The 27,267-nt window shown below is 44.9% G+C and overlaps 2 protein-coding genes across 7 annotated transcripts; one reads left to right on the top strand and one right to left on the bottom strand.

The window, feature by feature from the left end:
* Positions 1-2,528: 2,528 nt before the first annotated feature.
* Positions 2,529-7,777, bottom strand: lrrc3ca (leucine rich repeat containing 3Ca). Of its 6 annotated transcripts, none has more exons than XR_012927736.1 (3): positions 7,382-7,777; positions 3,060-4,186; positions 2,529-3,001 (listed from the first exon to the last, which is right to left on the bottom strand). XR_012927736.1 is itself a non-coding variant. In XM_076034545.1 (2 exons), the coding sequence occupies exon 2, from the start codon at positions 4,100-4,102 to the stop codon at positions 3,308-3,310; it is 795 nt and encodes a 264-aa protein (XP_075890660.1). In that variant the 5' UTR covers positions 4,103-4,186; positions 7,382-7,777; the 3' UTR covers positions 2,529-3,307. The 6 variants fall into 6 exon arrangements, 4 of the variants coding, with proteins under 4 accessions (XP_075890660.1, XP_075890661.1, XP_075890663.1 ...); XR_012927735.1 differs by having other exon boundaries at positions 3,044-4,186; XM_076034545.1 differs by having other exon boundaries at positions 2,529-4,186.
* A 7,293-nt stretch (positions 7,778-15,070) lies between these two features.
* top2a (DNA topoisomerase II alpha) lies at positions 15,071-27,101 on the top strand. The gene is made up of 35 exons (XM_076034549.1): positions 15,071-15,228; positions 15,961-16,107; positions 16,334-16,424; positions 16,520-16,583; positions 16,756-16,901; positions 17,014-17,111; positions 17,199-17,411; positions 17,505-17,678; positions 17,997-18,098; positions 18,230-18,367; positions 18,460-18,598; positions 18,676-18,833; positions 18,964-19,089; positions 19,247-19,357; positions 19,752-19,857; positions 19,995-20,104; positions 20,205-20,297; positions 20,380-20,494; positions 20,581-20,702; positions 20,979-21,127; positions 21,225-21,456; positions 22,357-22,491; positions 22,584-22,784; positions 22,907-23,102; positions 23,197-23,288; positions 23,370-23,525; positions 23,614-23,697; positions 23,780-23,986; positions 24,178-24,286; positions 24,718-24,885; positions 25,500-25,680; positions 25,764-25,816; positions 25,913-26,032; positions 26,405-26,640; positions 26,749-27,101. Exons 1-35 carry the CDS (start codon positions 15,211-15,213, stop codon positions 26,914-26,916), a joined length of 4,758 nt encoding a protein of 1,585 aa, XP_075890664.1. The 5' UTR covers positions 15,071-15,210; the 3' UTR covers positions 26,917-27,101.
* Positions 27,102-27,267: the final 166 nt, after the last annotated feature.

Raw genomic sequence — 27,267 nt, forward strand, 5'->3', positions numbered from 1 at the left:
GATTGGATGTGTCACCTTATCCCCCACTTTGTGTCCCATTACCCAGCAGTTGTAATGCTCACACCAGTGTAACGTGTCCAAGGTGGCCGACGAGGGAGGGCTGAGCGGGCCTGAAATTTAAATTAACCTCAGTGACATTTATGCGCGCTGGAGAACAGCGGTGTTACATTACATCCACACAAACACACTTGCACACACACACACACACACCTGTAGAAGACAGGGACAAACAAAATGTGCAGCTTCACAGACGTAGCCTGTAAACACCACAGAGTCATTCAGGTCCGCGACTGACTGGTGTCGCGCTTATCTCCTGGGAGAGATGAGTTTTCCATTACCGTTAGCGCCAGTTTCCAGACCGCTGGCCATGCGAAGAAAGGTGGGAGTTGTGTTTGCCCGCGAGGAAATGTTCAGAGAGTGAGGCTTAATCATCTATATTTCAGGACTGTTTAATCCCAAACTCATCATGGGAGGTTGCTGGCTTCAGTAAGATTAACTCTGTCAAGATCAATATCACCGTGTTCTCTCAAACAACTTGGCCTGTAATAAGAAACTATGGGGCTTCTACCCCAGTAGAGCATCTCTGGCATAAACAACACCTGAACCTCAAGTATAAGTCAAGGAAACAAATAAATTGTGCGGGTTTACATGTTAGCTTGGCATTGTTTTAAATGTAAGAAAATAAAATACATTGAAACACATTTTAAGTCTATAAACATGTTAGAGCCCAAAAGTAGCCCCAAATTACACCCAGTTTGAGAGGTGATTGAAAACTCATTAGAGGCACCATTTAATTTCCATTTCACATGCCATTTATCAGAAACTGAAAAAGTTTTCCCTCTATATTTGAACTATTTTATTAATAGAATTGCAGCTAAAGTTTGATTATTATCATTATTATTATTATTCATTCATTCATTCATTTTCCATACCCGCTTAGTCCCGAGCTCAGGGTCACGGGGGTCTGCTGGAGCCTATCCCAGCTGTCTTAGGGCGAAGGCAGGGGACCCTGGACAAGTCGCCAGTTCATCGCAGGGCTATTATTATTATTATTATTATTATTATTATTATTATTATTATTATTATTATATTGTTATTATTATTATTATCATTGGGGTGATTAGCGGATTAGCAGCGGTGAGTTCTGCTACCTCACAGCAAGAAGGTTGAGGGTTTGACTGCAGGCCTGGGATTACTGAAATTGATTGAAATTGTCTTGAGATCTGTGAAGTTTTTTTCACTGGTAATATTAATAAGAACAACAACAACAACAACAACAATAATAATTCAATCAATACTAACTGCCTTATAAAACTTATTCAAGTCATGTTGCACCTTTCACTGACCTTTATAAATGTGAATGTTGTGAATGTTGTGATAGAAAACAATAGTCAAGACAATTTTTCTGAATATGTGGCCTTTGGCAATCATGTGGTTGTGGCTACGGCCATCGGTTCGAGATCTCTGGACCCTCGTCCGCCACAACAGACTGCTGAAAAGTGTCTCAACAGGGCAAGTGTCAGTAAGGCTACTGACACCCAGTGGCATCCCACCTTCGATTCTCTTCTAACCCTAACCCTAACTCGTTCCCAAGTGTTCTAGTCCTCAGCCTAAATCATTTACTGCTCTTTGCTGAAGAAACTTGTGTGTCTGGCACAGGAACTTCCTCGTTGACAAACCACTTTTCATCTTTTAAGATCACACTGGATTGACTGCGCCGGGCTATTTTTACCTTCCTCCGAGACAAAAGCGTATCTCGGAGCGCAGTCTGATGTGTATTACATTAAGCGTCTGCTCAAATACATTTACCTTCTGTCTTTGCAGCTTTGTATTGATGGTCGGGTTAGAGGAGAGACGGAGACACACCTTCCGCTCTGCTACCGTCGGCGAAATTGAAGATCCACTTCCCTTGCATCTCTTAAAAATGGATTCGCGGGTCACGGCCCCATAAATGTTATGTGGAAAACCGCTGAGAGTGACTGTGTCAGACTTTATGGCCACCAGAAACTCCCTCGCAGTGCATTAATTGCATGGCAGAGGGAGAAAAAAGCAGCACAGATGAGGAGTCTCTGACTAATAACAAGGTAAGAACAGTTGGGTGGCTTGAAGAGGCCTTTCTATTTCAAGACAGCTGGACTTATCTCCCCCTCCCCCCTCGTATAGCAACTCAATTATTTGGTCCACTCAATTAATGGCTTGTCACCAACGACTGGCATGTCAACAAAAGAAGATTTGGCTGCGGACTAATTCCACAGTTGCAGTGCATTGTAGAAGCAAACCCTCAGTAATGCAGCTGTCCTCTATCAGTTCCCGGCCAAAATGTTTAGCCAGCGTCTCCTCCACACTGATCTATAACGTTCTGCATCCCTGCATGTGATTAATAGAACCTGACCTTTTGATGGAAAACACATTAGGAGAATGGCAAACAGTCTTTCACTGCAGGGAAGAGGGTCTGCCACGCTGTCCGCGTCCCACCTTGTAGTTTGTCACTCATTTGCAGGTTCTTTAAAAGAAAAAAAACATCTCCAAAATATTTGCAGGGCCTTTAATCACACAACGCCAATTCAGCAGCCTGTTGAATATGCATGTCTGAACAGGATGTTTGCTGGGTAGATCAACGACGCCATGGGGTGGATTCAAACTGAACATTTAGTCGTCCTGTGACTCTCTCACAGGCTTTTTGTTGAACACCCAACACACTGTCTAAAAAAGGAATGAGATCAGACCAGTGTCTAAAACAACGCAACAAGTTCACATAATTGAAACCCAGTTTTTGTGTATTGAAAAGGAAAATGACTAATTGGAAACTACAGTTTTGCTTCATCTTTCTCAGATGCCTACAGCTAATGTCCTCGTCTAACATTGCATCCTGAATCGACGTGTGTACTCGTGTGAGTTGCATCGAGGTGCACGCCCTGATGCACAAATCCCATTTGTGTCCTGTTTCTGGAGTTCGTAAAAAAACATACGGCCACTTTTTCTCCCTTGACTAGGCCATCAACTTGGCCCATACACAAACACACACACACACACACACACACACACACACACACACACACACACACACACACACACACACACACACACACACACACACACACACACAGAAAACCTAATGGCATGCTAGGGGATGAATTATTTATCTGGGCTTCGTTGCATCAGCCTGGTTTATCTGGAGACAGATGTCTTGCAGCCCACCTTGACAACAGCTGGAACAAAAAAAATCTAATCTTGGTAAAAACCTTGCAGGCTGAAGGTTCAGCTGTGTAGCTTGACACTAGTTTTTTTTTTTAGAGCTGCTCCAACACTATACCACTGTACTGATAGTGGAAGACTCTTCTGACTTGCCCTGCCTGCTGGGCAACGACTTGAGATACTCCAAGTGTCTGCGAGCGTCCTCCTGATTGGCCCTGACATAGTAGACCAGGTAGGAGATGACCATGGTGAACCAGCAGAACATGACCACCAGCATGGCTACGTCCGTAGTCCGCTTCGTCACCGCGCAAAGGTCTATATCAGGCGCTAACAGAAAGGCCCGGCCTTGGACTCTGCTGTCCTCGGGATCTGTAGTGTGGCACACGATTCCCGCCAGCGACGCTGGCTCCAGGTCCACATGGGGCAAGGCCTTCTGCAAGTTGCAGTCGCAATGCCACGGATTGTTTGTTAGATTGGCACTAGCCCAAAGACCCTCGAAGGCCTCGGGGTTCAACTTCACCAATTTGTTCGAAGACAGGCTTAAGGAGTGCAGCGACGGACTTAGGCCTCTGAAAGCCCCCGGTTCCAACTGGTTTATCTCATTGTGCGACAGGTCCAGTTCTGTCAGGCGTGGCAAACCCACAAAAGCATTGGCCGGAACCCGAGTGAAGAGGTTGAAGTCCAGGTATATGCGGCGCGTGTCGTTGGGAAAGTCCCGGGGGATTTCTGTCAGCCCCTGGTGGCTGCAGCGCACCGTCGTCCCGGTGAATTCGTCACCTGTGCAGTAGCAGCTCTTGGAGCAGCTGGTGGCGTCTTGGTGGAAGCAGAACGCCATCAGCACCAGGCTGTGCAGGAGCAGACACATGACCACAGAGTGGCGCAGCAGCAAGTTCGTGACAAGGGGCATCGTGGGACATGAGAATGCACCAGGAAATATTACCCGGGTGCAGGACCACAAAATCCATATAAACCCCACTGGTCACTGTTGAACCTAAAAAAAACAAAAACAAAACATACACAAACATTATTAGTGGTAGGCGGAGCTGCAATTTAAAAAAAAAAAGGATGCAAAACCTTGTCACCTTCCTAAAACAATGATCTTCCTTCATCATTTTTTGACAAAAGGATTCTTCTCATCTTGAGGTGATTTGTTTTTTTCTGTGTTTTCTGAAAAAAGATCTGAAGGCAATTATTTTAAGAGGGTGAAACACTGGCGACAAAGCACCTTCGGTCACCACAGTGTTGTCATGTACAGAAAAAGAGAGCACTATTCCGTCTAATTGAAGCGTCTAAGGTGGCAGGAAGGCTGCACGGACTTGTGTTGTTGGCAGGAAACAACTGCACTTCTATTGTATTTACCCGGTGAGTCTGTGGATCAAACATTTCCTTTGTGCCAGCACAATAAACATGCTCCCGACATCCTTGTGTCACTGTGACTCCTTTATAATTGACATCCCTGTGGCGCAGGGCTATTTCAGTGCACGGATGCTGATATTCACATGACGACGTGACACCATGAGCAACAGAATGTTCCAGACTGAACCCAAGAAGAAATCCAGAAGAACTTACATGGCGAACACTTTGATGTAGCGCTGCCACTGCCGCTTTAATTACTTTAACGATGGAACCTTCCCTGCTCAGCGTCTTCAAAGCCAACTGTGATATATAAGGCTGTGGTAATGCAACCTTCCTGTGCTGCTATGTCATAAAAGGTACAGTTTACTAAAAACTTCAAAACTCTGATTTGTCCCTGGTGAATTTTTCAAGCTCACATAACCATTCTGGAGATATACAGAGAGAGAGTGTGTGTGTTCCACTCAGTGCAAAACTACTGGAAGCCCACAGTGGCCATGGACTCTAATACAAATGCAATGCCCAAAAAGAAGAAGTTGAAACCAAAGGTGTTAACGTCATTTTTATAAAAATAACAAAATATTCCCTGTAGCCAGTTAGCACACAAACTAACTGTATTCACAGAAGTTAACACGAACATGCTCCTGAGGCCACAGTGGTTCTTTTTGGTTGGGACTTTGTTTTGGAATGCATAGTCTTCTGGACATAAGTATTTTGTGTAAATGTCTGTGCCCTTCCTTTACGGCCAAGAATGGTTATCTGACTCTTAAATATCAACAGATTCCCCATTGGCATAAATGGGGGAAATTTCAATTTTGGATAAACTGTACTTTTAGTATGTATTATTCAATGACAGAGCCACAGCGCAGCTCATGAGCTAATACACTGAAGGAAAAAACCTAGAACTGCCTTTTCCATCCTTTCGTTTGGGGCGAATGTTCAAACAAAACCGTGCCGGCGACAAAACAAGACAATGTGATGGCTTGTTTTAATTGGGTGACACGGGGAACTTCAACCTGACAACTCAATTTCTCCTGAATGACAAGAGAGACTGGCAAGATCCACTTACTGAGATTAAAAAAATGAAATCGATCTCTAAGTACCTCTGCGTATCACATGACGGCAAGGGGGCGATGGAGGATGGCTTGTTTGTCGGTGCAACACATGATTTGTCCGCAAGACACGGAAAATAACACTCATTGTGCTGCACCTCTCTCAGAGTTCCCTGCGAGATAAACCCAGATAATGAGCCACTGAGGGAAGCGGAGGCCAATGCAACAGCCACAGAGCTTTGATGAAACTTCTGCTGCCAGGGAGATGAAGTTTGCCTTCCTCTGATATTTTATTTTTAATCCCTATAATCGTTAATGAGGCAAAAAAAAAAACTTGAACAATTTCTTTTTTGTCCACAGTGCAGAAAGTGCAGTGCTGTAAAAATAAACAGCGTGACGGATGCAGCTGAGCACCCGAAGGAATCAAAAGAAAAAAAGTCTTGTCTTTGCAAAAGGGGTGACATAATGCCCTCTAAAAGGCTGCACTTTTCCTGTCAAGTGGCGTGTCAGCCGGGTATTTTGCAAAGCGATAATGCTGGAGCAGTTACGGAGGGAGAAAAAGCCTAAGTCAAGGGTTGAAACTGGACATGGGAGCACATGGTCGGGGAAAGGGAAGAGAAAAAAAATGAGGAGGTGTCTGGAATAGGAACACGGGAAACGGTGTGTGGCAGAAACAGGATAAGAGGGGCGGTGAGAGGGGGGGTCGGGGAGGGGGGTTGGCGACTCAAAAAGGACAGCTGGTGAGGACAGGAAAGACGAGAGTGTGACAGTGTCACCCGAGGTCGGGCCAAACAAGGATCGCTGGAAAAACGAACGACTTTTTGCAGCCAGTGTGCAGCACCACTGAAATGTTTTATTTTAGTTTTTTGTGATAAACTTTCATACAAATTAAGTTTGAAATATGAGTATTTTACCAATCAATAGTAAATCAGTCAATATATGGTTTAGTTCAAGTGGTGACCTCAGAGGTGGTGACCTCAGAGGTGGTGACCTCAGAGGTGTTGCCCCCCCCTCCCAATAAAGGTGCCTCTCAGTTCATAAATCGAATGCTGTCCGTGCTGAGCTGACATGTCTGTGGCCCCAATCATCAGGACTCTGACCCAGTCAGCACCACTAAAATGTGATTAAAACGCATATTGTTTGACACCATATCGCCTGGGTGCCAATCAGAGACGGGAAGGAGGAGGAGGAGGAGAAACGGAGAAAATAACACAACCCTGGAAGAAATCAACTGTAATTGTGTTCCAGTGCTTTTAAGCCCGCTGCCCGCTCCGGATCCCTAATTGCCAATCTTGATTATACTGGAGATGCTTCTTCCTGCTCCTCGTAGCAAGATGCTGTGCTTGGCAGACTGCCCTCATTTATATACATCATGATCTGGTTGCGTTAACCTGGAGTGGCAGCAGCAGGTATGGAAGCACTGTGACAGAGGGGCGTGCAGTTCTTTAGGTGGAGTTATGTAACTCAATGTACAGGGAATGTGCAGTGGGAGTTTGTGTCTCGGCTGTTCAAGCCATCACCTTCCAAGAAAAAAAAAAAAAAAAATCAAGCAGGTCAGTTAAATTAGACGGCAAATTATAGAATGGAAAATTTTATGATGTTGCTCATGAGCGACAATAATTTTGCTGGATGCGAGGTCTCCCGGGAGGCAGCAACACTAGTTCGTTAACTTCAGTCGCTGTTTCAATTCACCCTGCGGCTTGACACAAGCAGTCCGTGGACATGCAAAACACAAAACGACACCAATACGACGAAGAAGACGGCAGACAACGAGCACTCACGTCTGTGCAGCTTTCCCTCTTCCTCTCCATGCTGTTTCAAAGCAGCGAGAAAATGCTCCGGCTCGTCACAAACCAAACCATCACCACAAAAGGTTCGGGTTCGGGCTCTGTGCTAGGTTCCGCGTCCGTCGGATTCCCCCGCTGCAGCTGCTGAACTTGCGGCGCGCCGCTGGAGACGCTCCTGCAGTTGGGCGCTCGGCACGGCTCGGCACGGCTCGGCTCGGCGGCGCAGCCTTTTAGTTTCCACGCAACCGGAAAACTAGACAACATCGCTGGAGTGAGCACGAGCGGACGAGGGCACGACCATCAGTGATGACGGTGCCTCTGGAAGTGAGTATTATGGTATTTACCAAGGGCAGGAGAGAGAAAAAAAGAAGAGTGGTCGTTAAATAACTCACGGCGACGCAATTACGCACGAGGGGGGAAAAAGTCACATTACGAGCTCCCTATAAGTGCGTGCGTTCGTTCGTTTACGCAAATAAGCGATGGCGTGACTGGTGCCGTTCATTCTCATCATGTCTGTTGACTTGTTGGGAGTGCTGTGGGCTTCTTTTATGTGTGCGCATCAGGTGCCACCCCTCCCTCCACTTGGTCTTTCATGCGCTCGCGCACGATCGATGTCGTGTGTACCGTGCATGGCTCCTGCGTGAGGCTGCTCCGCCACCGGCAGCAGCCTCCGCCAATCACCGCTGGTCTGAGGCTCGCTGTTCCGCTGGCTGGCTGGCTGGCTGGCTAACTGGCTGGGTGGGTGCCGGTGCCGGTGCGGTGGATCCCCCAGGCCTCTTCCTGCTGCTGCACGCCGATAACGAACCCCCCTCCATCCGATAAGGAACCGCGATTCCAACCAGTATCAAAACAGGAGCGCGTTATGAGCACTGGCCTGCACGTGAGAGTCTGCCAAGCAGCTGTAGCCCAGAGGCTTTAATGGATTTAAATCAATAAAGTGGGAGCCTCCACCCGAACCTGGCCTTCGCAGCTGGTGTTCTGGACAGTGAATGATTTATTGCACACCGGGTCTGGGACCTCTCCGCCGCTCTTGTAAGGATTTGTTCGGTCAATTTCACCTCCACACTACTCAGTTTTTTCTGTGAGGACGCACCACTGACAACATGGTTTACTTTTACATTTCATATTGATTTTACAATGGCACAACATGATGAATCTGATAGGCCCTCAGGGTTTCCTCTGCATTTTGAACTGGCTCGATGTTGAGCAAAACATGTACATTGTATATTATTTCTGACTAAAGCCACACTGAGTTTGATTTTGGATCAGTGGTAAAAAAACAAACAAACAAAAAAAAAACCACACTGCAAATATTGTGTAGATTTTTATATGTACAGCTATTATATATTATCTATAGTGTCATTACCACAAACCACAGGGGTTATAGTTTACAAACAATATTTTACAGCCAACTTGAAGTGGCAGGCTGATAATCCATCTTTCATAAGCAGGCTCTTGATTTGATGTCTATTTTCAATGGAGGTGTGATGTCAGAATTGTGAAACTACATGCAGATCAATATTCTGGCCGGTGGTGGAAACACAGTGAATCCACATCATTCATTCATTATAGTGACTTCATCCAACAAGAACCATACATATGTATTCTCTTTTTCGTATTTCGCCAAATGATCCCTTTAAGATGTTAAATGCTTTAAATATGTTTTGCCAGTTTGCTCTTGCATGTGCTTTCGCGCACCTCGGCGCAGCCTGTGATCGGTGCTGCGATTATTTATTAGCTCCCTTCATAACACCGAGGCACTGGCGGCTGTCACCAATTAGAAACAGATCAGATAACCCGAAGAAAATATGACAGTGAAGCAGCGGAAAATGGGATTATGGTGCTCATAGAGAGGGGAGAGTGCATTGGCATTCAGTCTTCAGCAGCTTTATCAGATTACTTCAAATGCCCGAGCGAGGTTTTCAGCCTCGATGGGTGCTGTGTGCATTATCAAGTGAGCATGAGCACCAATGCTCTACCCCATTCGAGAGGGTGAAAGTTTCTCCCTGTTCCTCATTATGAGGTAGCCTTGAAGCTGTGGTGGAAAAATGAATGACTGCAAAGAAAGACAATCAACAACAAACTAATTTGGCGGAGCTCCGGGTACATGCACACACACAGGCAGTGGCTGCAAAAGTGCAAAGAACCCAGGAAAGGGAAAGAGTCTTATAGGGGTGTTGTTTACGACAGAGGAAAAATGTAAACCCTGCTGATCAAAAGATACACTTAGACAAGAAAGAGGAACAGGATAAGATCAGGCTAACGAAAAAATCACAAGTTTGCACAAAGTGAGTTGCACAATGGAGACAGGAGACAGCTCAACACAGTTTTTCCCATTACAAAGCTGATTTAGGCACTCGTGCCTCCTTGCTCTCTGACATTAATCCACAAAACCAAGAGATGCATCTCTTTACTGGCAGGATGAAAATTCTGCACCATTCGTGGTTTCTGTCAGTCTTTCATTCAAACTCCCTGCTCTGTTTCCTTTCACGTGTTCGCTCATACACACAAGCGTGCATGCATGCATGCATGCATGCATGCACGCACGCATCTCTCCGACTCACAACTTCCTCTACTCTTCTGTAGAAGATCAAAGTACTGCCGTGTCTCTGTGAATACATTAGCCGGCGTTATTTATTTCTTTACCTGTCTCGGAGCTTTTAATCAAAAGAGGAAGGTGCACTGAACGGATTTCCCTGCCACTGCCAGCCACAGGGATGTTGCATCACCTCACACTATATTCCCCGCGCGATAAGCCCTGCCTTTGAGCTCTGATGTTATTGATGTTAAGCAAACAATGAACTGGTGTTATGACAGTGTTGCGGATATTCATTATTGATCTCGGTCCTGCTCTTTTTGAATTCCCAGCAGAAATGCATGGCTGGATGCCAAACACACAATGTGGAGCTTTGGATGTTGGGCAGAAGCGGAATAGGAATGGCTTTCAAGCTCTGCTGGCATGTCATGAGTGGCTGCTTCTCTTTGCAACTGAACATGGCACGCAGATGTTACCAACAGCAGTGCCTCATATCTGGATGTTTTAAGCAGCCATGAGTTGTCAGGAGAATAATACAAGGGTTCTATCGCAAAAATGAAACTGTAATATATGAATACCTGGATTGTTTTTGCATCTTTTATTCACGTAGATTTTCACTGAATAATGCAAGAGAGGGATTCACTTAAAGGCTGCTGCTGAACAGTTCCGTAAGTAGTTAGCTAAGGGTGAAGGTACAGCCTGGTACTCCAAGGTGCACCAACTTGGAGAGGGAAACAAACAAGCTTGGCTTGGAATTGAACTCATTTGAACCTTCTTGTTGTGAGGCAACAGTGCTTACCATGGGAAGAGGCTGTCACAATGACGGAAATGTCCCCAAGGGTTCACCTGCTGTTGTGGGAATTGGAGAGTACTGTAGGTTCCCGCGATGGGGTAACCCATCACCTCAGAGGTATTGTGGGGAATGGGCCAGGAGGGATTTAAAGAAGAGGAGCTGAAGTTTGCAAATGATATACAGATCTTAACCGGATGCCGATGTAGGCGTTTGAGGGTGGGAGGGATGTGCTGCCAAGGGTTGGTACAGTTGAGAATCCTGGCAGCTAAATTCTGTGGATACTGGAGCCTGTCCAGAGCTTTGAATGGGACCCCGAACAGAACCCAGTTACCATGGTCTTCGTGGGAAGTGCTAAAGTCACGGATAAAGATCTCAGGAATGGTCTGGAGCTGTGGTTGAGGTAGCAGAGGGTGAATTTGGTGGCACAATTTATGTGTTACTCATAAGATGTCACTGAGGAGAAAATGAATGACTTCCTGAACCAGCGATCTGGGTTCTGTGGCCATGATCTCTGTTTTTAATTAATGAAGGGACCGTGTGGATAGTACAGCTCTGAGATACATTTGGACGTCTTCATAGCAGAGTTGAGTTTCATATGCGTAATAGAATGAGACCACCGAGTGCCAAAATCTACAGAACTGCAGCCAGGATGTCGATGCAATTTGTATTTTAAAGATTTATTGTTGTCCCTGCACCAGCTCAATCAGCAACACACAAATCATTGTTGTTACTCCTAGAAAATCAGTATCCTTGGTAAATCTGCCAAATGTCTTGAAATTAGCATTACACCTACTTGTGCATGTTCCCACTTGTAAACACCACAACACATGACAATGGTTGATCAAAAGCAATGTTGGAAACCACAGTTTGAGGTCCAACCAGGTTATTAGTGAGCCTGATGGGGCCTGCGTGCTGCATCCACATGAGCAATTTACACACACATTGACCCCCATCTTAATCAATACTATTGAATTATGGTAGCTATATTTCACTCAGGCAACTGATTAGGCCCATCAATCCAATTTACTTACTCCTCAAAATCCATATATGAGACAGAAGAAAACCTGAGTGAACACACAGTCCTGATACTGCATATGTTTTGTCTTACATTTCTGAATGCAAATAATTAATTCTAATACGAAGGTAATGATGATAATTATATAATGTTGTAAATAACGCTTGGGATAGGATTAGTTCAAGGCAAGTCAATTGGTAATAATAATGTAATATTTAAGTTTTTTTTCTTTCCCTGTTCAACATTTGGTGTGTTGAAAATGTACATGTAATTGCTCTTTACATCTACATTATAGAAATCAAGACATCAATCAGTCAGTCATCTTGTGTATTTTTCTTACGCTTGTGTGCGTGTGTGAACAAAGTTGCCATTTGTCAATGTTAAATGTTAACCTGCAAAAATCACACGCCCGGGTGGAGGCTGCACAAAGTTTTTCACTGCCCTTTTAAAGTGATTAATTATTCTGAGACCTTCATTGTGTTTCTCAGACGTGTTCACAATGACAGCCCGGAAAGGGCGTTCAACTTAAAGGTTGCACCGCTAAGGACACCGCTGCAAACATGACAGCCACAATATGACTCCCACTGCAGTGAAGAATACAAAAACCATTACAAGCCATTAAGCTTCACTATTGTTCATGACTACTTCCTGCACCCCCATCCAATACACACAGGGTGAAATGAGGCGAGACTCTGATGAGAAATAATTTCTTCCACACTCAAGGGAGCGCGCTTTGGCAAACTGAATGGAGTTCTACAGGGATGGAACCCACAGTGGTGACTTTCCAAACATTTGTGGAGGAACATCATCAACTAGAACAGACGTTTGAACTTACTGTGTTGAGCATGCACGCACCACGACTATAAAAGGCAATGACCACTTTGTGATGTATAATCTAAAAACAGAGTTCCTCGAGGGTCATCACGAGTTAAAGTACCTATTTAGTTGAAGCATTTGTACTACAAAAGGCAACAGAATATATATATATTTTTTTTTTAAAGACGATGTGGTTCAGACATATCAAAATATCAAAGATCAGTAGCACGTGTGACACAGGACGTGGTGCTGCACTGAGAGACCCTCTGACAGCCACAAGGGATCCGTAACACATATGATTTTCCTCTCTCGCCACACTTAGCCTGCAGCTGAACTGTATCAAGCCTCCCAAAACCCAAAACCCAGCGCCATTAATAAATAAACAGAACAGTGGGTGGTCCTGAGAGTGACATTGCGAACATCCATCTACATTACACTTGAGATGCGTGACTATTTTGGAAGGGTGAGTAGTTTCCCCCTCTAAGCTGCCTACTGGCTCTGGATGAAAGGGTTTCTGTGCGTATGTGCCTGAGTATATTTGCAAATCCTTCCTTATTTATGAAAGACAGGAGGTTTTGGCAATCTGATGACCACCCAACAGTCCTATCGGTTCTGTTGCATACCCATATATATAGTAAGATACATATGGGTCTTACTGTAAAAACAAAACAAAGAAAAAATAAAAAACTTTTAAATGTGCTATTATCATTACACAAAATACATTGTACCATTGCTATCCAACAGTCTAGCATGTCAATTGAGTCCGTCCTGTCTTTAGCTTGCTCCCTCTTTCATAAAGTGTCAGCAAGGCAGTGATACCTCTCCCAGGTTTGTGACATCACTACAAGCCGCATTGTTAGGTCTGAGACCACCTCACAGCTGCCTCTATTTTGATGTTTTTGGTGGTGGTGGATGTAAACAGATGGATGAGTTCTAGAATACATTGAATATATTTTTTGGAGTAATTGATGCAAAGCTACTCTACTGGGGTCCGGATTGAGAAAGAATGGCTGTTGTGACGCTTGATTCCTGGACAAAGAAAGATAATAGCGCATTCAACATCACATCATATTTTAAGAATATTTTTAAAGTATTGATTTCTTGACATGTTTTGATTGACTAATTTATTTTCTATCACTTCTGTTTCATGAACGTCATCATAATTGTTTCTGTGAGACATTAAAGAAAATGCTTTCCTTTTGCAACAAGATGTCCAGTCTCTTGCTTATTATACATTAAATATGAATGAAGGCACCTGGCTCTTGCTGCTGTGTCTCTGTGGGGATATCGAAATCATTCTTGCCGGTGAGTGAAGTGCAAAAAAGTAATACTGCATCGCACAGTGTATGTGCACCCCATGTGTGGAGGTGTAACTGTATTTGTGAACATACACTTCACTACATTTGCCAAGCCACTGCTCCTCGGCCCTATTATTATCACGCCAAGGTCAGTTGAGTGGGCTCCGTAGCAGAGGAACACAGATAAGAATGGTGGAACAGTAGGATAAATCAGGTGAGTGCATTTCCATTGACTGATATACATCTAGCAAGGAATTTAAAAGCCTTCACCTTGTGCGGCTTTGAACAGACCAAAATCATTTGTGTATTTCTGAGACACACAGAGTCTGCACGTCGTTACATTATCAGAGCGCAGCTGAAGAGCTCTTTTTTGAAGATGTTTAAACCTCCGGCTGGCAAGGAGCTGCACACTCCTGGGTGGATAAACTCATTAACCACCAAATAGCTTTTAGGCAGCAGCCCTGAACAGAGAGAGAGAGACAGAGAGAGACAATGCATTTGCTGACTCTGCAAACATCAAGACACAATGTTAATTAAGGCAGGTTCTACTTGAAGGCAATATGAAAAGGCATTGTGACATGCTTATCACAGCTAACAGCAATATGATATCATACTTTCCCTGTGAGTTGCGCCAGATTAAACAGCCATCAGACTTGAAAGAGCATGCCAGAGCGTTGCGTACGCTATAGCTTGTGTGATACACCTGCAGCAAGGCTGCATTCACATTGGAAACCAATTACGTGTGACATCATTTATTTCATAACAGAGTGGAGTGTAAAAAATTCAATCAAAAGGTTGCGCAGGTGTAAAATAGAGCCCTTTCATATACTCTCCAAGGATATATAGCCAAGATTCCGATGATGCGTATGCAGTATTCATTGCCTTTTAAGCCAAAGCCAGTAAATGAATCTCTTTGCATTTGATCTGTAGTATAGCAAAATACATATAAAGAATATAAGCTCCCTTTTAAAAAAAAAACAAAAACAAAAAAAAAACGATATGGGAAGAACATATAGGGTTGATAGTGAGTATTTATTAATTGTTTAGTACCCTTTATTTTAGTCCGTTAAAAACATTGTTCACATTTGGGCTCAGTAGATGGCAGTCATGCGTCATTGCGGTAATTGCCAAACGCCATTGGAAGCTGCAGAAGAAGACCTTTCTGACGCAGCACCGTCTCCTCCTTCTGATTGGACACGAAAGCTGGCGCCAGTGGCTTCCCACCAAGTTTGTAATTTTCAAACAGAACGGCTCTAGCTACTACTGCGAGTTTCGTGTCTCGGTGTTAGTCAGATAGTCGTTTAACAGCCAGTTATTGTTTTTTAAAAAGGCAAAAATACGAAAACACCAGTAAAGACGACAACAATGGCGGAACCGCTAAAGGTAACTTTTATCAAGCTAATTCGGCAGCTATTGGCTGACGAATGTTCTGCTAGTTTCGAGGCATTTTTTTCTTTCGAAAATCACATAACTGACGATGTTTACGTCATCGAAAAGTATGGAATTGCTTGAAATATTTCACTAGTGGATGTTATAAGCTTTTAAAACATACAGTTAGCTTGTAGTAACGTTCTAACTGTCCGTTAAGACACATGGCACGATCTCCGACGTCACATAGTTCCCAGGAGATATCGCTAGCTTACTTTCAAATTAACACTTAATTTTTTTTATTACCTCGGTTTTGCTTCGATTAACTTTTTAGTACACTTAGTGATCTTGCCCATAGCCCCTCTGACGTTATTTAAGTTGCCTGCTCCCTCATATCCCCCCCACATACGTTTCCCGTCAGCAAATGCGGTGAAAAATTAATATCATGTTTGTTTGGCATTACATCATTTAGTTACATGCATGTCATGTCAACATATAAACGCACAAACAGACTGCAGTTTTTGCTCAGCAGTTCTAAAATTGAAAAGCAGATTCCTCCCGTTTATATTTGCCCGTTACTGTGATTCTTACATGTCAACTCTCGTGAACAAGTACAACACTGTTGTTGTAGCCTACACAGACTAAAAATAACTTTATTCATACAAGCAGTGGTCGTAGTGGATACTTCACATTGTGTAATATAGAAGATTCATCTCTGTACTTAATTTATGCATTTGTTTGCAACAGGCATTATTTGAAAACAAGCCGCTGGAAAAGACCAAGAAGGATCCAAAGCGCCTCTCAGTGGAGAGAATCTATCAAAAGAAGACGCAGTTGGAGCACATTTTGCTCCGGCCAGACTCATACATAGGCTCTGTTGAGCCTGTCACTCAAGTAAGAAGTCTACACAGCATTTATTAGCATGTATGTGTACATCACTAATTATAGTTGTGTAGTGGTTTAAAAAAAGAAAAAACATCAGTCTTGCCTGCAATTTAATGCAGGCAAATTTAAAAAAAATTAAAAAGCAACACAAAAACCTTTGCTTTTGTTTATTTTTGTCCAAATGTCATAAATCAGTGTCACGCTAGTGTGTAATGTTGCTTATTTGCTTCGTCAGCAAATGTGGGTGTATGATGAGGAGGTTGGACTGAACTGCCGTGAGGTGACATTTGTGCCTGGGCTTTACAAGATTTTTGACGAGATCCTCGGTAAGTGATTTTTTTCAAATTTATTTTTTAATTTGAGTTTTACATAGAGGCAAAGAAACAACATCTCACAAATGTCTATGTATTTTTCCCCACAGTAAATGCAGCTGACAATAAGCAGAGGGACAAAGCAATGAATTGCATCAAAGTCAACATAGATGTGTGAGTAACCTTTTATTTTTGCAACGCCAAATAAGATCTCAAAGCTGCCACAATATTACAACAGTCTTGTTTTCTTGAAACAGCCTGCAAGACTTCTCACTTTCATTTAATGGTGTTGAAAGATACCAAGATTTAAAAAAAAAAAAAAATGACTTGGTGCTTTTTCTTTCAGTGAGAATAACACCATCAGCGTGTGGAACAATGGCAAGGGCATTCCTGTGGTGGAGCACAAGGTGGAGAAGGTCTTTGTGCCTGCTCTTATCTTTGGACAGCTTCTTACCTCTAGCAACTATGATGATGACGAAAAGAAGGTCACAGGTAAGAATAATATATAGATTGTAGGCAGTTGTAACCCAGCATGAGTGGGAGACTAAGTTTAAGCTTGGCTGAACACTCGGTTTCCTGCATAACATTTATCTTCCTTTCCCAGGTGGACGTAATGGGTACGGTGCCAAGCTTTGCAACATCTTCAGCACAAAGTTCACTGTGGAGACCTCGTGCAAAGAGTCCAAAAAGTCCTTCAAACAGGTGTGGAAGGGCAGGCTTGACTATTTGTTCTCATGTTAAGTCATTTTTAAATGGAAAATGTCACCTTATCACTTTTTTGTGCTGCAGACATGGTTTAACAACATGGGCAAGGCAGGGGAAGCTAACATCAAACCTTTTGATGGGGAGGAATACACCTGCATCACCTTCAGGCCGGATCTGCCCAAGTTCAAAATGACCATCCTGGATAAAGACACTGTGGCTCTGATGACCAGGAGGGCCTACGATATAGCTGGAGCCACGAAAGGCCTTCGAGTGTATTTCAATGGAAAGAAGCTCCCAGTATGTTATCACATTGACTGTCTGAGGCATCATCGGACATCGCTGGGGGCCGACCTTGTGATTAAAACTAAGACAAAAAATGTTGTCTTTTAGGTTTCAGGTTTCCGTAGCTATGTTGACATGTACCTGGAGGACAAGGTGGATGAGGTCGGCAACCCCCTCACAGTGTTGTACGAAGCCATCAATGAACGCTGGGAGGTCTGCCTCACCATGAGCGAGAAGGGCTTCCAGCAAGTCAGCTTTGTCAACAGTATTGCCACTACCAAGGTAATGTTCTGTTTAACATCCATGCCAGTGATCAGAGTCATAGCATGTGTTGTAACCTCTATTTAGAACCAGCAATCTAATTAAGTGTCTTGCTGACTGTAAAAATTGGCAGCACTTTTAAAATGTAGTTGGTATTGCGAGCTGTGTTTGAAAGTTTGTCTTAGGCCACGTGTTCTCAGTGCAGGTTGAAATGGTGAGGCAGGTTTGCCTGGCACCTAAGAACACACTTAGCTGCTTTCCCAGCCACTTTGTGTTGTAATCAAGATGTATGACATTATTTCTACTATTGGGATCTTATGTTTGCTCTTGGAACCTCAGGGCGGAAGGCACGTCGACTATGTGTCTGATCAGGTCGTCACAAAGCTCATTGAAGTGGTAAAAAAGAAGAACAAAGCAGGAGTGGCCGTCAAGCCCTTCCAGGTATTCTTGCACCCTTGAAACCAAGCACATCACAATTTTTCATAATTATTGTTGACAATATGTGTTTAAAATATTCCCTGGAATATATTTTCTGGAAAAGCACCGCTCAGAGTCCATTGTTTCTTCTTCAGGTGAAGAACCACATCTGGCTGTTTGTGAACTGCCTGATTGAGAATCCCACCTTTGACTCTCAAACCAAGGAGAACATGACGCTGCAGCAAAAGAGCTTTGGGTCCAGTTGTTCTCTCAGCGAAAAGTTCATTAAACAGGTGCCTTGAAAACATTAACATTGCATTCTTAATCTTTGAGAAGCAAAATTGTTCCGTCTGCATCACTTCCCCTGATCCTCTGTTCGTTGCAGGCCATTTCCTCTGGGATCGTGGAAAGCGTCATGAACTGGGTGAAATTCAAGGCGCAGACTCAGCTCAACAAGAAATGTTCTGCTCTCAAACAAAGTAAAATCAAGGGCGTCCCCAAACTGGATGATGCCAACGATGCAGGTGATGCACATCACACAGTTCCCCTCCACCACTGCCATCATCGTTCATCAAACTAAAATAATAATGTTCTCTATCAGGTGGGAAGAACTCCTCCAGCTGCACACTGATCCTCACTGAGGGAGACTCAGCCAAGACGCTTGCTGTGTCTGGGCTGGGAGTAGTTGGCAGGGATCGCTATGGCGTCTTCCCTCTGAAGGGAAAAATCCTCAACGTCCGGGAAGCCTCGCTCAAACAGGTGAGGATTGGAAAAAATAATGCTAATCATTTTTAATGCCTTTCGATTGTGTGTCCAGGGTCTTCATCCATGTCAGGGGTTTTGTTGTTTTCATATATATGCAAGGAAAAACCATTGTCTTCCTCATCAGATTATGGAGAATGCTGAAATCAACAACATCATTAAGATCATTGGCCTTCAGTACAAGAAGAACTACAGTGACCCAGAATCCCTCAAGACTCTGCGCTATGGAAAGATCATGATCATGACAGATCAGGTTTGTCAGCAGTTAAAATCTCAGAAATGTATCTTACTTTGTCTTTTCATTTTTTTTTTATTTCTTTTGAAAATTTGTCAAACTTGATTTGAAAAGTTTACTGGTTTTGATCTTTTACTAAATGTCATTAACAAGCCAATCTTTACTGCTGTGACAGGATCAAGATGGCTCCCATATCAAAGGCCTGTTGATCAACTTCATCCATCATAACTGGCCGGCCCTGCTCAAACACAGTTTCCTGGAAGAGTTCATTACCCCCATCATCAAGGTACTCACACCCACCAGGCGGCTGAAAGCAGAAGACATTCTGCATTTTCACTGTAGTCAGGCCTTCAGACCTGCTAGAGTTTATCAGAGTGCCAGGAGATCGTGAAGAATTGTTGAATGCTTTGAATTCATGGCACAAACGAAGGTTTGATTTGCCTGCTACAAGTTTTGAATCTTAATTCTGCAGTAATGCTGCCATCTAGTGCCATCTTAGTTAAACACTCCATTGAATTGAACTGTTGCTTTATTGGAAAGTTGATTATGGTTGCTGTTGTAAATCATTTTGATACCATGTCTATATGGTGTCAATTTGTTTAGTAAAATCATTCATAGAAACATGTTCCACATTTCAATGAAAGAATCAGAGAAGTGATGATAATGTGGTTTTGTTCTAGGCTTCCCACAAGAAGTCACAGTTGTCGTTCTACAGTATCCCCGAATTTAACGAGTGGAAGGAAAAACAGACCAACATCAAATCTTGGAGAATCAAGTACTACAAAGGTTTGTCTTAAACCCCTGTGTGGTAGTAAAAAGGACAAGTAAGCATCTCTTTGTAGCAAGTGGGTTACACAGTTAAGGTCCTGTGTCATCACTACCTTATTTCTTATGATCTTTTGTCTGCACCACTCACCCATCAGGTTTGGGAACCAGCACATCACAGGAAGCCAAAGAGTACTTCTCTGATATGCAGAGACACCGCATCCCGTTCAAGTACAGCGGCCCTGAAGACGATGAAGCTATCACCCTTGTAAGATCAGACTGTCAGTCTGGTGACTTACAGCAAAATCTCTAAGTTTCTGCCAATGTAACAGACACTTGCAGTGATCATGTGGAATCTGACTGTCTAGGCCTTTAGCAAAAAGAAGGTGGATGAGCGTAAAGAGTGGCTGACCAACTTCATGATCAACAGGCGTCAGCGCAGGGAGCACAACCTGCCTGAGGTGACGAGATCACAGATCCCTCTGCTCACTCTCGCTTGTATTGTCTGCTGAACTTCATGGTGCGTTGGGTGTTTCTTCACAGGACTACCTGTACGGCGAGTCCACCAAGTTCCTCTCCTACAACGACTTTGTCAACAAGGAGCTGGTGCTTTTCTCCAACTCTGACAACGAGAGGTCCATCCCCTGCCTGGTGGACGGTGGGTCAGAGTCGTCTGCAGTAACAAAAAATGACTCATGAATTTGATCTCATGCTCTCCTGTCTGTGTTTGTGTGTGTACGACAGGTCTGAAGCCTGGCCACAGGAAAGTTCTGTTCTGTTGCTTCAAGAGGAATGACAAGCGGGAGGTGAAGGTGGCCCAGCTGGCTGGTTCTGTGGCAGAGATGTCAGCCTATCACCATGGAGAGGTGAGCTGACGCCTCACTTGAAATTTTTTTTTCCAAAAGATTTTCAAAGAGGGTTTTATTTTGATGTAACTTTCAATGGCTGTGTTTTGTTTTTACTTGCTTCATTACTCTTGATATACATTGACTGAAAATGCAGTGATAAGTATGCGTATGTACGCTTTTTCTTTCGTACTACGTACTTTCTCACCACTTATAATTCTTGCTGACTGGCCCTTTAAAAATGTCACTTACAAATTGATTGAACTGTACGGTCATTCAAATCTTCTGAACTTTCAGAGCTCTCTGATGATGACCATTATCGGTTTGGCCCAAAACTTTGTGGGAAGCAACAACTTGAACCTGCTGCAGCCTCAGGGCCAGTTTGGAACCAGACTTCATGGTGGCAAAGACTCTGCAAGCCCTCGATACATCTTCACCATGCTGAGGTCGGTCATCTGCCAGCAAAATGCCTGATTTGGCTTTTCACTGATCTCCGCCCCCCCACCCCCTCACACATTGATTAATGTGTTGTTGTACCTCCAGCCCTCTGGCCCGCCTTCTTTTCCCAGCGATAGACGACAACCTGCTCAAGCACAACTTTGATGACAACCAGCGTGTGGAGCCAGAGTGGTACATCCCCATCATCCCCACACTGCTCATCAACGGGGCGGAAGGTATCGGCACCGGCTGGGCCAGCAAGATTCCCAACTACGACATTCGCGAGATCATTGGCAACATCCACCGCATGCTCCACGGGGAGGAGCCCCTGAAAATGGTGAGCAGAGGAAGTGGCTGCGTTTTCAGGCCTCTGCTCTGTGGCCTCGCTCTCTCTTTAGCTCAGTGGGACAGTGTCAGCCCTGAGACTGGGAGGTTGTGGGTTCAATCCCCGGCCGGGTCTGACCAAAAGGCTATAAAAATTAGCGGTGGGAATTGATGAGATTTTATCAATGTTAGTACCATTGTGGATTCTACTTATCAATCCAATGACTTATCAATTCTCCTAACGATTCCCAAATAGGTTTTTGACGGGGAAAAGTGCTTCTACACAGTTTTTATTTTGTCCTTTGGCTGAACAAACCTCCAACATTTTCTCTGTTTGTTCCACTCCGACGGTTGTGGTCCTTGGTGCTTCGGTAGTCGCTCTGTATTTTTTATTTCATATTTTTTAATTTCCCTGACACCGAAAAAACATTTTCTTGGAGCAGCGCACTGCGACATCACTTCCGGGGCAGAGCGGGGGAGGGCGGAACCAGTCTGAGAGTGTGCCTTAGCTTGGCCATGAAAGGAGCTCCGGAACGCAATCACGTCATTGTGTTCCCAGTGTTAAAAAAAAAACCTCGGTGAACAGAGCGTTCAGAACCATGCCCAACAACTTGCAGGACTCACTTCCAAATGCATGAACCTCATTATTTGACGATTTTGCATCGTTTGATACTAGGGTTCAACATTGTAACAGTATTTAGAGCTCAGAAAAGTGGAAAAGCATCATAGGTGCCCTTTAAACACTTCTTTTCTTAGAAATCACCCACTGATTCCCGGTTGCAGCACTGCAGCTGCCCAACGCTCCCTCAGGGTCCTCTGGTCAACTGCGGAGGACAAATTTTGCATCGCTCGGGATGAGACAATCACTGCGACTTTAACTTTCTTTCTTTTTTTAATGTCATATTTCTCTCAGCTTCCAAGCTACAAAGGCTTCAAGGGTACAGTGGAGGAAATGGCAGAGAACCACTTCATGATCAGCGGAGAGGTGGCCATACTTGACTCAACTACCATTGAGATCTCTGAACTGCCAGTGAAAACCTGGACACAGGTCAGTCGCTAGAGAGACTCTCTGGTTCCCTCTGCTTTTAACCGTGTTGTGGGCTGTTGAATAGCTTTATTCTTTCTTTATTCTCATGGCAGACCTACAAGGAGAACGTGCTGGAGCCCATGATGAACGGCACAGAGAAGGTTCCCGCCATCATCACCGACTTCAAGGAGTACCACACCGACACCACCGTGCGCTTTGTGGTGAAGATGCTGGAAGAGAAGCTGCGGGAGGCGGAGCATGCTGGCCTCCATAAAGTCTTCAAGCTGCAGACCCCCCTCACCTGCGCCTCCATGGTGATGCACGCCACGCAGTGCCTGCAGTGCAACGTCTTCTGCACTCAGAGAAAATGCTGAAGTCTGCATGCGTGTTAAGAATAAATTGTGAGATTATCGTTTTCCCGTTTCCTCGGCTTTAGGTCGTGTTTGACCACGTGGGCAGTCTGAAGAAGTATGACTCCGTGGTGGATATCCTCAGGGACTTCTTTGAGCTGAGGATGAAATACTACGTGCTGAGGAAGGACTGGCTGACTGGCATGCTGCAGGCTGAGAGCTCCAAACTCACCAACCAGGCCCGCTTCATCCTGGAAAAAATCCAGGGCACCTTAGTTATTGGTAAGCAGCTTTTCTTCTTTCTTTTTTTGTTAAAAAAAAAGAAGAAGATCTGCTTTATTTAACAAAAATATAAAACTGTGCATCATGTTTGCAGAGAACAAGCGAAAGAAGGAGCTGATCCAAATGCTGCAGCAGATGGGCTACGACTCCGACCCGGTCAAGGCCTGGAAACAGGCTCAAGAGAAGGTAAAGAGTCCTGAACAACAACCAGCATCTGTGTGGACAAGTAGAATTCCCCGTCTCTGACTGTGCTCTTCTGAAAACTAGGAGATGGACAGTGAGGAGCAGCAGCAGGAGGGGGGAGAGGAGGAGGAAGATGCAGAGAACAGCCAGGGGCCAGACTACAACTACCTCCTCAGCATGCCCATGTGGTTCCTGACCAAAGAGAAGAAGGACGAGCTGTGCAAACAGAGGGATGCAAAGGTGAGCTGCTCTGCTGGGCCTCCATCATTTCTTTTCATTTCATTTGAATTGGAACTTGCCCGTCTTGACTGAATTGCCTTTTCTTCAGATAAACGAGCTGAACACTCTGAAGAGAAAGAGTCCGTCCGACCTGTGGAAGGAGGACCTGGCAGCTTTCTCTGAGGAGTTGGAGGTGCTTACTGAGGCCACCAGCACTTCCCAGTCCCCGCCTGGCCGCCTACAGATCTGATCTTGTTCCTTCTTCTTCTTCACAGAAACTCGAGGCAAAAGAGAAGGAGAGCGCCGCTGCCATCCCTGTTAAGAAGGCCGCCGGAAGAGGCAAAGTGGTCAAAGTGAAGCAGGAGACGATGCCCACGCCGCAGGGCCGCCGCGTCGTGCCTCGCGTCACCAGCGCCATGAAAGCCGAGGCCAACAAGAAGGCGGACAAGAAAGGAGAAGCCAAGCGGGGCAAGAAAATCAAGGTGCGACCGACGCTAACGAGACCTGACGGTGGGAGGAGGTGGAGGAGGGGGCGGGGGTTATCTCAGTGCACCTGGCACCGGTCTGGTCTGTCTTCCTGGGGCCCGAACTAATCACATTATCAGAAATCAGATTTCCGCTGCTTTAAGAAGAGATTGTCTGAAGTCACGTGACCTCGTTGCTGTTTGTGCAGAGCGAAGATGTGGTGATGAAGATGGAGTTTGGCGACGGCGGAGAGAGTTCCGGGCCGGCCGAGGAGTCGGGCTTGGCTGTGCGACTCACCAAGAAGACAAAGGAAAAGGGTTAGAATTCCTCCTTCTGCCTCTCTTCATTATGTGCATCATGTTGGAGGCGCACAGGAAGCTTTTCATAATTTCTAGTTTTGCATCTTACATAAGAGACAAAGTCTGTCAATGGTTGTATAAAGCATTCCAATGAGTTTATTATTGTGTTTTTAATTGCGTTTCCAATTTGCCTGATCCATGTTTCTGACTGACGATAGTTGAAATGGACTCTGGCCCTGTGTGCACGTGACTATCGTAGATTTGAACAACATTATTTTATGTCTTTGTGAAAACATGTTTGTAGCCATCTACAAGAATGCCGTGTTGGCAAAACACCTGAAACCTTTGTGTTGCAACTCGTCGCTAACTGTGTCTTATTATGAACCTACTGCTTGAACATATTTGCCATTCTGCGCACGTGAAAATGACGCGTGTACGTGTCTATGTAGGAGCCCAAAAGTCCGGCAAGCAGAGCACGCTGAAGTTCAAGCCCGTCGCCGCGAAGCCCAAGAAGAGTGAGAGTCTGGACGAAGAGTCGCACGATGATTCTGACGCCGCTGAAATGGAAGCGGAGGCGGCCGTCGTCCCCAGAGAGCGGGTGGAGCGCAAAGCTAAAGGTGAATTCCAAAGTTTTTCCTCAAAGCCGGAGGTCCCGTGGCTCTAGACCAGAGGTGGGCAAACCTGTTGACTGGTGGGCCACAATGGGTTGGAAAATTTCAAAGAGGGGTCAGAGCAGGAGCAGATGGATGGAGGAGGAGAGAGTTTTGGTGACCTACCTCATAGGAGAAAACTATATATTATGGGATATGCAGGAAACACGTGCTTTAGTGTCAATTGAAAATGAACAAAAGTGTTACAACAAACTCGGTGTCTTTGAAGCCTCATGGTGTTTCGCTCTTTATTGAAATGACACTTAAAACACTGAAAAATAGATGAATTACAGCTATTTTATGATAAACTTATTATGAATATCATTTCTTCAAGTTCGGTGATTCAGATAAAAAAGCCTAACAGGCCACGTGCGGCCCCCGGGCCATAGTTTGCCCATGCCAGGCCTAGACCTTCCGCTCTGGTCTTCAACACAGACCAGGTTAAAGTGAACTGGCTTTTCATTCCAAACACACCCAGACTGAACTTTTCTAGTCGCTGCTCATCAGAGTTTGTAAAACAAGCTGCCAATGCTTCAGTCGTCTCTGCCAAAATGACTCTGTTCTTCTGCTCGGTCCCAAAGCCGCCGTGAAGACCAACTTCCTGTCGGACAGTGAAGATGAATTCGACGACTGGGTGAAGAAGGACGCCCCCAAACGGAAGGCTGTGATCAGCGACGACGAAAGCTTTGCCCCGGACGCCAGCGACGTGATTGGCAGTGACGTGGACGTTGTGAGCCCGCCCCCCAAAGCCTCCAAACCCGCGTGAGCGTCACAGGAACCATGTTTACAGCTTCTTCTACTTCTGCGAACGCTGCCTTATACGAAAATGTGTCTTTTCTGTGCAGGAAGAAAGTGGCAAAGACCAAACTTACAGGGAAAGTGCAAAGCAAGTCCAGCTGTGAGTGTTTTTAGTTATTGACTTTGTTTCTACACACTGTGTTGAATGTGCTCCTCAATGTTTTGAGGTATGACTCTTGTTTGTGGCCCTCAGCAGCTCCCTCGGAGGATGAGCCCCCTGTTGCCAAGGCTCCAGTTCAGCGGAAAACCAAAGAGGCAGCTCCCAAGAAAGCTCCAGCTGCCAAGAAGGCAGCTGCCCCCCGGAAGAAGGCTGCAGGTATTCACACACTCGAGCCCAACACGTAAAAAGCTCCCACCTCAAAGCCATGGTTCAAGTTTGTAACCTGGGAATTTTGGTTCAAGTTGATGGATTTATCTCACATCACCTGTAAAGAACCCGTAAAACGAGTTTGGAAAGAGGAAACGTTGGAAGGTTGACCTGACCAACCATCTTTGTTCAGATTCAGCTCAGACCTTCTCCCACCTCCTCAGAGAAGCTGGTTCTGGTTGGTTTTGGTATTGACCAATCAAAAACAAAATGCTCTCTATTGGAGGTTGGAAAGACGACTTCAGTGACGACCACTGCGGTCTGCAAGAGGAGCCTGATTCATTTACCCTCGTTTTGTTTGATTGTTTTTGCGTGTGGTAGATGTGAAGCAGGCGTCCATCGTGGACGCTTTTACGAAGCCCAAACCTGCGTCCAAAACCTCATCCAAGAAGATGTCGTCCTTGGACTCCAGCGACTCGGAGGGCGGAGCCAAAGCCCCGGCGGTCACCAAGCCGAAGGCCGTGACCAAACGCAAGAAGGCGGCGAGTGACGACTCCGACAGCGACTGTGACGACCTGATGTCGCGCATCCGGGCCAAAACTACCGCTGGCACCAAGGTCGGTTCTCAAGAATGGACCCACTGTCGGGATCATTGGGTTTTATGAGGTTTTTATTCTCAGTTTGGCCAGTTGACTGAAAGCTGAATGTTTTTCCTCATCCTGTAGAAAACCAAGAAGTGGTGCGACGACGATGACGATGATGAAGACAACTTCCTGTCTCTGGAAGACAAGGGGTCGTCTTCTGCTGCGGTAGCGCCACGCGACAAGCCCTCACGTGCACGCAAACCAGTGACCTACCAAGTCTTCAATTCAGACTCTGATGACGACTTTTGAACATCGACTCAGAGGTTCCATGTATCTCATGTTCTTTAACAGGTTCTTTTTCATGACTTGGTTTTAAAAAACAGTTAACAGTTATATATGGCTTTGCTTTTTGCCTTGTTGTTTGTCTTGTAAATATTTCATTGGCTGTCCGTGTTATGTTTTAAAAGAAATAAAGTTTTGTATTTGTAGTTCAACTGCTTGCATCTGCTGTTTTTTTTGGTCTTTTGTCAAGACAGTTTGGGAACTTGTCAGACAGATTTCGACCTGTCGACTGCTTGAGGAAATGTCATTTTATTAGTCTAGAGCAGGCATGGGCAAACTATGGCCCGGGGGCCACATGCGGCCTGTGAAGCTTTATAC

This window comes from Nelusetta ayraudi, unplaced genomic scaffold (assembly GCF_046127955.1).
Source record: "Nelusetta ayraudi isolate G7.1 ecotype Tasmania unplaced genomic scaffold, CSIRO-AGI_Nayr_v1 ptg000042l, whole genome shotgun sequence".
NCBI lineage: Eukaryota > Metazoa > Chordata > Actinopteri > Tetraodontiformes > Monacanthidae > Nelusetta > Nelusetta ayraudi.

What these genes read in the sequence shown, in the direction of transcription:
- lrrc3ca (XM_076034545.1), bottom strand. Translation starts at nt 4,102, where the DNA reads ATGCCCCTTGTCACGAACTTGCTGCTGCGCCACTCTGTGGTCATGTGT.
- top2a (XM_076034549.1), top strand. An exon ending in TCAATGGAAAGAAGCTCCCA is followed by an intron (nt 17,412 to 17,504) that starts GTATGTTATCAC and finishes GTTGTCTTTTAG; the next exon opens with GTTTCAGGTTTCCGTAGCTA. An exon ending in GGGAGCACAACCTGCCTGAG is followed by an intron (nt 20,298 to 20,379) that starts GTGACGAGATCA and finishes GTTTCTTCACAG; the next exon opens with GACTACCTGTACGGCGAGTC.